The sequence below is a fragment of the Eimeria tenella genome, genomic scaffold, assembly GCF_000499545.2.
Source record: "Eimeria tenella Houghton genomic scaffold, Eth_scaff260, whole genome shotgun sequence".
In the NCBI taxonomy this organism is placed as follows: domain Eukaryota; phylum Apicomplexa; class Conoidasida; order Eucoccidiorida; family Eimeriidae; genus Eimeria; species Eimeria tenella.
Genome location: NW_013544223.1, coordinates 1 through 8671, shown reverse-complemented (window position 1 = coordinate 8671; position 8671 = coordinate 1). Strand labels below are relative to the sequence as shown.

General features: G+C 49.9%; 2 protein-coding genes across 2 annotated transcripts; one reads left to right on the top strand and one right to left on the bottom strand.

Moving 5' to 3' along the window:
• Positions 1-3130: 3130 nt before the first annotated feature.
• On the top strand, positions 3131-4120 carry ETH_00017605 (uncharacterized protein; the record flags this gene model as incomplete). Its single annotated transcript, XM_013379384.1, has 1 exon — positions 3131-4120. One exon carries the CDS (start codon positions 3131-3133, stop codon positions 4118-4120), a length of 990 nt encoding a protein of 329 aa, XP_013234838.1.
• Positions 4121-6494: 2374 nt separating this feature from the next.
• On the bottom strand, positions 6495-7490 carry ETH_00017600 (RNA binding protein, putative; the record flags this gene model as incomplete). The annotated part of the gene is made up of 3 exons (XM_013379383.1): positions 6495-6612; positions 7011-7115; positions 7333-7490. The coding sequence occupies 3 exons, from the start codon at positions 7488-7490 to the stop codon at positions 6495-6497; spliced, it is 381 nt and encodes a 126-aa protein (XP_013234837.1).
• Between the last annotated feature and the right edge of the window lie 1181 nt (positions 7491-8671).

Sequence of the window (8671 nt, the reverse complement as noted above, 5' to 3'; positions counted from 1 at the left end):
TGCTGCGTCTCTTACAGCGTTGCTTTGTGAGTTTTTTATCCTTAAGGACAGGAGCAGCAGCAGCAGCTAGCTGGCTCATCTCAACCCCAATCCAAGTTCTTAAACCCTAAACCCTAAACCCTAGGCCCCAGCTACCTGGGGTGGCTGCGTAGTGGCAGCCTAGGGCAAACTGCAGCAGCAGCGGCAGCAGCAGCACAGCAGCAGCAGCGCAGCGAAGTAAGCAGCAGCAGACGGGGACAGCAGCAGAATCAAGAGAAACAAACGAAGACAGGGATCCATTGACTGCTGCAGCAAACATTCAAAAGAAATGCATTTAATCTAATTAGAAGCTCCAGGGGCCCCCAGGGTCCCCCAGGGGCCCCCGGGTGCCCGCGAGGCCTTGCTAGGGGCCCCTCCAAGGCCCAGCCAGGGCCCCCAGAGGGTCTAGCTAGGGGACCCACTGGGTCTAGCCAGGGGCCCCCAGAGGGTCTAACCAGGGGCCCCCACAGGGTCTAGCTAGGGGTCCCCACCGGGTCTAGCTAGGGGCCACCAGGAAATCTAGCTAGGGGCCCCCAGGGGGCCTAGGGTACACTATAGGTGAGGCCCAGGGGCCCCCCGTGGCTAGTGAGGGGCCCCCGGTAGACCTACAGGACCCTCTTGGGGGTCTAGGGGCCCCTAGAGGCCCCTCTTAGGGGCCTGGGGGGCCCTAAAGGACCCTTTTGGGGATCTGGGGCCCCCTACAAGACCCTTTTGGAGGCCTAGGGGCCCCCTGGAGGCGCAGCTGTGGGCCCCCTGAGGGCCCAGGGGCCCCTTAGGGGTTCGGAAGTCCCCGAAAGCCGAGGGGCCCCGGAAAGTTAGGGGCCCACTGGGGGCCCCTCTTGGGGGCCCCACGGGGGGGGCCCCATTTGGGGGCCCCACGGGGGCCCCAGTAGGGGCTCCAGTGCCCCAGAGGGTCACTTGTCTGCGACCGAGCCTTTTCGCGCCTTTGCATAAATGCAGATGTTTATTTTTATATGAATTATGTAGTTCACAAGTGGAAAGAAACGATATAAATGTATAAATGACTTTCCTTCATAATTAGATTCAAAAAAAGATGAAAAAAACGATCCAAATAGCCTTTTAAATGACCTAATTTGGGGGCCCCGCACTCGCCTGCAAATCTGCATGCAGCGAAAACTGCGAAAAGTGGAAAAGTTTATTTAAAAGAACTACAACTAAAATAAAACAGTTTAATTTAATGAACGTTGTCCATTTTTAGACTTTACGCCACAAAAAGTAATTCTTTTGGAGCTATTTTCCATTTTTCGCGCTTCTAAAAATGCAAACATGAGCTGTACGTACACCGCAATGAGGTGTACGTACACCATGCGGTGTAGGTACACCCCAAGTGGCATTTAATTTTCCTTCAAATTCTTTCAATATATTTTTATTCTCGTCTTTACGCATGCATTAAATGATTTATTTTTAATTATTTATTATATATTTATGCTTTTAGTAAATGTGTGAGAAATAAAGCATTATTATATTGTAAATATACAGTTTAATAAACAAATAAGACTCCACAAATATATTTGTTACATTTTTAGTAGATAAAATTAAAATGTATTATAAACATAATATAATTATTATATATAAGCAAAATAAATAATTAACAAATAAAACAATTAGAATATACTAATAAATATGTTTAAAGTATATTATTATAAAAGTACAAGTAATAAATGGATATCGAACATTCTGAAAATATGCTTCTGAATATATTTGTACTATTAAATATAAATACACAATCAATATATACTAAAACTATTAAAAATAAAATTAATTAAATAAAGATCTAATAAATATAAAACAAATGAAAGCTCGAATTTTCATATTTCTTTTTGAATTTCCAAGAAGTCAAAAAAGACAAATTCAAATTAAACAATAAAATAAATTGAATTGTTCAATTTAATTTAATTTACTTAATTCATTTCAATTAATTTAATTAATTTAATTAATTAATTAATTTTATCTATTCATTTATTTATTTGAAATGGGGGGCACCCCGTGGCCTTGGCCGCACTTGGCAGGAGTTATTTTTAAAAATTTGATTTAAATAGAAATAAAAATAGACTATTTTCTTTCATTTTTAATTTCTTTTTTATTTTTAATTTAATCAAATTCTCTATCATGCATGCATGCATTACCCTATATTTAAAGTAGGGTTTGTTTTATAGGGGCACCTGGTACCCCTTATCTTCTAAACCCTCTAAACCATAAACCCTAAACCCTTAACCCTAAACCCTAAACACCAAACCCCAAGGAGCCTTTCACGCTAAACCCTGAGGCCTAAGCCCTAAACTCTAAACCCTAGACCCTAAACCCTAGAAGTCGGGTACACACGCCTCATGTCTTGTGTGTGCAGATCAATTTTTTGTTTTTATTTTGCATTTGGTGTCTAAGGGAGCGTTGCTGCTGCTGCTGTTGCTGCTGTTGCTGCTGCTGCCTCGATGCTGCTGCTTCGATTCCTGTGCTGTTGCAGATGCCGTGTCTGCTGCTGCTGCTGCTGCTGCTTGCTGCTGGTTTTTTTCCTAAGGCCTGGCAGATCATTAAATTATTCAAAATGTTTCTATTTAAAACAGCAGCAGGAGAAGAAGCAAAGCTCGCAGCAGCAGCAGCAGCCCTCCAGCGGCAGCCGCAGCAGCAGCAGCAGCAGCAGCAGCGGGAGTGGACCAGGCCTCATTTCACGCTGCAGGCGTCTTTTTCTTTTGTTTCAAATTTAATTAAAAATTGAAATGAATTAATTTTCAAAAAATAAAAGAAACGGAAAAAATTGGAGTGTATAAACACCGAAAGACAAAAAGCTTCACCGGACCATTGGGCGGCACCGCTCGCGGTGTCTCGCGAGCTGGGGCTGCTGCTGGTGCTGCTGCTGCTGTTGCTGCTGCTTTTGCTGCTGCTCCCTTTAAAAGCCGTTTAAATTGTTTGTCAAGCTGCAGTTAATTGCTTTTTATTCTTTTTAGAAGCGCCAGTTAGTTCTTTTTGTCCTCTTTTGCCATTTAATACCTTTTTGGAATCTCGCTGAAGGCACTTTTCGGTTTTTTTGGAAAACTGGAAAAAATCGAAACTCGCTGGGACTCCCAGGTGTAAGTACACCTCAGCGGCAGCAGCAATGAAGCGCAGCAGCGGGATCCGCGGGGCAAGGGCTGCCTCTTTGCTGCTGTGCTGCTGCTGCTGCTGCTTCTGGGGGGCCCCCCAGCTGACTGGGGGGGCCCCCCTGGGCTTCTACCCGTATCCTGAGGGCCCCACGACCGGGCCCCTGGGGGGCCTGGGGGCCCTGGGCCCCTTTGAGTCTTTGCGAGCAGCAGCAAGCGAGTCTGCTGCTGCTGAGAGCGAGTACTACTACTCGGAAGCAGCAGCAGCAGCAGCAGCAGCAGAGGCGGAGGGCCCCCGCAGCAGCGCAGCAGCCCCCGCCGACAGCAGCAGCAGCAAGGAGGCCCTGGAGCAGATGGTGAAGGCAGTGCCGCTGCGGGGCCTGAAGACTTTGCTGCTGGGTGTGGGGCTGGGTTTGCTGCTGCTGCTGGTGAGCAGCAGCAGCAGCAAAGACCCGCGGACCGGCGAAGAGCTGCTGCTGCAGGAGAAGCTGGCCGAACTCAACAGAGTGGCCAATGGGGCCCTCCCCCCGCTGCTGCGGCTCGACTGGGCAGCAGCAATATCGCTTTTATCTGTCTTTTTTGCTGCTGCAGGAGCCCTCGAGTTGCTGCTGAGTCTGTACAGGAAGCAGCTAGTAAGGAGGCGGGGGGCCCCCCTGGGGCCCCTCCCGCTGCGGGGCTTTTTGCTGCTGGGTTTGGCGCTGCTGGTGGCCCTCAGGGGCCCCTCTGCTGCAGCAGCAGATTCGCTGCAGCAGCGCAACAGGGACGCCAACACTGCTGCTGCCGTTGCTCTTGCTGCTGCTGCTGTTGGCCTCATGCAGTTCCTCTCCAGCCTGCAGCAGCAGCGCGCAGCAGCCGCCAAGCCAGCTGCTGCTGCAGCAGCGTCCAGAGCAGCCGCAGCAGCAGCACTAGCAGCAGCAGCGCCTGCAGCACCAGGAGCAGCAGCAGCAGCAGCAGCAGATCTGCCCCAGGCCCCGGACTTCCCGCTGAGGCCGCCCAAGTACTTCTAGCTGCTGCCTCTGGGCCTCTCAGCAGCAAAAGGCACTTCAAATTAATTAAAGAATTAAACTTTTAAAAATTAAAACTTAAAAACTCTTTTAGATTGTTCATCTCACACTAACCAAGTTCTGGGCTTAAATAGGTGCAAACAGACAATAAAGGGGCCCCAGGGATAAAGATGGAGAGGGGCCTCTTAGGGGCCCCTTGGGGGCCCCTTGGGGGCCCCTTGGGGGCGCCTTGGGGGGCCCCTCGGGGGGGCCCTTGGGGGTCACTTGGAGGGCCCAGGGGCCCCACTAGAAACATGCTGCGGGATTTTGGGGGCCCCCAGGGGTCTCAAGGGTTTTGAGAGTTTCTTTTGAGGGTTTGGGGGCCCCTAGAGGGGCCCCAGAACCCTTTCAGGGGGCCCCTATGGGGCCTCAAAAAGGGTACCCTGAGGAGGGGCCCCAAGGGAGTTAAGGGAGTTTTAAAGAGGCCTGAAGGGGGCCCCTGGGGCGGCTCCCTAGAGGCGCCCCAGGGGGCCCCCTTGGGGGCTTTAAGGGGCACCTGGGGCCCCCCTGTGGGGGGCCCCCAAGGGCCCCTAGAGGGGAGCCCCATGGGGGCCCTCAAGGGCCCCTAAAGGGGGCCCCCATCGGGGCCCCCAGGGGGCCCCACAGTGGGTTTTTTGGGTTTTTCTAGGGCACAGTTTTGGGGGTTTGCGCCTTTTAAATAAGCAGAAAAGTTTTATTCTCTGGCGGTGAAACTCGTGTGTATGTACAATTGAACCCAGTGGCCAAAATCTCCAGTTTTCTCTTTTTTGTGCTTTTGCTCCCAACTTTGGACTTTTTAATTTTCTTTTCCCATCTTTTTGTTTTAGTTGCAAGGTTCTGTTCGTTTAGGTCACAAAAGTCCAGAAACTTGGCTAAAATTCCATTAATTTGCTTCCAAATTCATTAAATTCATCTTCTAGTTAACTGGCCAAGAGAACGCAGCCATTAGCCCCAGTCTAGCCTTTTAAGAAGTGCATTTTCAATTTAATGAAATAGTTTTGTAACAATTTTATTTAGTGAAATGCTTTGCATTTTTATATTTTGTTTTCTTCGCTATGGGGTGTATGTACACTCCAACTTCGCTGTGTTGCAAATGAACCACGTGTTCAAATTGGGGTGTATGTACACCCCAATTCCACGCGTCTTTTGCCCTGAGGTGTATGTACACTCCAACTTATATATTCATATGCAGCAAATGGGAGTGTACATACACCTGTTTGAGGTGTATGTACACTCCAATTTATATATTTATATGCAGCATATGGACCATTTGCTCCATTTGAGGTGTACGTACACTCCAATTTGTATATTTATATGCAGAAAATGAACCATTTGCTCCATTTGAGGTGTATGTACACCTCAATGCGGGACACCTCATGTGCAGCAATTGCACTATTTGGGGTGTACGTACACTCCAACATTTTACATATTTATGCTGCAAAGGAACTATTTATTTGAGGTGTAGGTACACTCCAGATTCCGGCGTCCATGCTCAGACACACAGAATGTGCAAAATCACTTTTGATATTTTTTGATTTTGGATTTGTTTTGATTTAAAACTTTAAAAAACTTTTAATAATTTTATTCATTTATTTTAAAGGTGAAAAGACTTTTGAGTCCCCTGTGTGCCCTTTGCAGCACTTTCCGTCTTGGGCGCTCATCCGCTGCTCTCTGCTGCTGCTGCTGCTGCTATTTGTGCTGCTGCTGCTGCTATTTGTGTTGCTGCTGCTGCCGCTGCTGCCTTGCGAGATGAGAGCAGCAACCGAGTGCTGCTGCTGATACACTGCAGCACTTAGCTGCTCGTCACAATTATTTGAATTTATTTTTTTAATCATTCGATTATTTAATTATTTATCTATTTATTTGAAAAGATAATCTAAAATAAACACCTAAAAATGAGCTACAAAGTCACAAAAATGGCACTTTTCTTTTTTCTTCTTATTTACTTTTTTGTTCCAGAGACGTGCAGCTCCTCGCTGCGGTGTACGTACACCGCAGCAGCCTTGCGCTCTGACAAAGACAAGCTTTCCTGCTGCTGCTGCTGCAGCTGTTGCAGCTGCAGCAGTTGCTGCTGCTGCTGCAACAGCTACAGCAGCTGCTGCAGCAAACTGCAGATGCTGCTGGTGTTACTACAGCTACAGCTGCTGCCACTGCTGCCACAGCTGCTTCTCTAGCTGCTGCTGCTGCGGTCCAGGTGCTGCTGCTGCTGCTGCTGCTGCTGCTGCTGCTGTGAAGCGAGTATTTCGTTCCCTCCGCTGCTACTCACGCCTACGAATGGCAATTTAAGAATCAATTAAATAATTAAATTAATCAATTTAATTGATTTAATTAAATTATTTAATTAATTTAATTAATTTAATTATATTTTTGTGGGCTGGTAATTGTTGGCCCGCAGCCGCTCCAAAGTCTCTTTAGCCTCCAGCGCATCTCTCCGCTGCTGCGCCTTTGTGGGGTTGTAGTACAGCACCACCAGGTACCTGCAGCAGCAGCAGCAGCAGCAGATGTAGCAGCAGCAGCAGCAGGTGTAGCAGCAGCAGCAAGTGTAGCAGCAGCAGGTGTCACAGCAAGGTAGCAGCAGTAGTGGCAAGAGCAGCAGCAGTAGTAGTAGCGCAGCAGCAGCAGCAGCAGTAAGTAGCGCAGTGGCAGCAGCAGCAGCAAAAGTAAGTGGCCTAGTGGCAGCAGCAGCAGCAGCAACACGGCAGCCAGGAGGCGACAAGGAGCAGCACATGGGCAGCAGCAGGAAGCCAACCAAATTGCCACCAGCAGCAGCTAAAAGAGGCAAAAAGGAAAAGGAAAAAAAATAAAAAGGAAATAAAAAATGAAAGCAAGCAGCAGCAGCAGCAGCCGCAGTAGCCGCAGCAGCAGCAGCAATTACCTTCCTGCAACATTAAATCCAGACAGCTGATCTACAGCAGCTTTTGCGTCATAGATGTCATCATACACCACAAAAGCTGTTCCCCTCGTGGCTGGCGAAGTGCCCCTGCAGCAGCAGCAGCAGCAGCAGCAGCAGCAAATCGGCGCAAGAGCAGCGGGAAGAGCGGCGAGAAAGGCAAAAGAAGCGGAGACAGCAGCAGCAGCAGCAGCAGCAGCAGCACCGGCGGCAGCAGCGGCAGCGACAGCAGCGGCAGCAGCAGCAGCAGGAGCAGCAGCAGGAGCAGCAGCAGCAGCAGCAGCAGCAGCAGCAGCAGCAGCAGCACCTGCGGATTTGGCGAATGGAGCCGTATTTGCCGAAGACGTCGTAGAGCTCTTCGCCGTTTATTTTGAACGGCAAATTTCGGACGTAAAGAATGCGGGAGACTTCGGGGGCCAGCCGCTGGGGGCGGCCGCGGCCGGCGAGCAGCGGCGCCGGCTGCATTGCGGGGCTTTTTGCTGCTGCTGCTGCTGCTGCTGCTGCTGCTGCTCCGCAGCACTCGCGGGGAACTCCAGAAAGGCTGCAGCCCGCGAAAAAAGCAGAAAATTCCACCCCGAAACGCCCCAGAACCAGCGAGAGCTGCTGCAGCAGCAGCGGCAGCAGCGGCGGTGGCAGCAGCAGCAGCAGCGGCGGCTCACGCTGCGGGGAACTGCAGCAAAAATCTAAAAGGGTAACTGAAGAGTTTAATCGAAAATAAACCTCTGCTGCGGAGGTGGGGGTCCTCCGTTGCTGCTGCTGCTGCTGCTGCTGCAGCGGATTCAGTTGGCGTTTGTGCTATTGCTGCGAAGCTCGCGGACAATGATGCTGCCGCTTCTGCTGTTCCTGCTGCTGCTGCTGCTGCTGCGGTTGCTCGTGCTGCAGTTGTCGACTGCTGATGCTCAAATCTGAAAGACTCCAGGGGCCCCCAAGAGCTGCTGCTGCTGCTGCTGCTGCATGCGGCAGGGGCCCCAGCTGCTGCGACTTTGCGCAGCGCTTGCTGCTGCGCGTGCTGCAACAGCAAAAATGAATAGAAAAAATTAAAATTATAATTTAAATTTGAATTTTAAAACTCAATTTATTTTTATTTTCTGTTTTTGGACTATTGCTGCAGATTGGGGCCTTCAGGTGAGCAGCATCGGCTGCTCAAACACGCCCACCACTGTCTAGGGTTTAGGGTTTAGGGTTTAGGGTTTAGGGTTTGTGGCTCAACACACATTGCCGCTGGCCTCAAGGGCTTGTTTGAGGTCTTCTTTCTGAGGCCACTGGTTTTTGAGCCGGGGACTAAGGTCCAGAGTTTAGGGTTTGAGGTTTTGAGGATTAGGGTTTAAGGTTTAGGGCCTAGGGTTTAGGGTTTAGGGTTCAGGGTTTTATACCTGAAGCCAAATTAAAAACAACTAAAGGGTACAGGGGACAGCAAAGGGGGCGATGGGGCCTTGGTGGTCTTCTTATGGTCAACTGCAGCAGCAGCAAGAGCAGCAGCAGCAGCAACAGCAGAAAGAGCAGCAGCAGCAGCAGCAGCAGCAACAGAAACAGTAACAGTGACCGCAGCAGCAGGAGAAGCAGTAGCGGCAGCAGCGGCTGCGGCTGCTAAAAGGGCATGGCCGGGCTGACGCTGGGATATCTGCTGCTGCTGCTGCTGCTGCTGC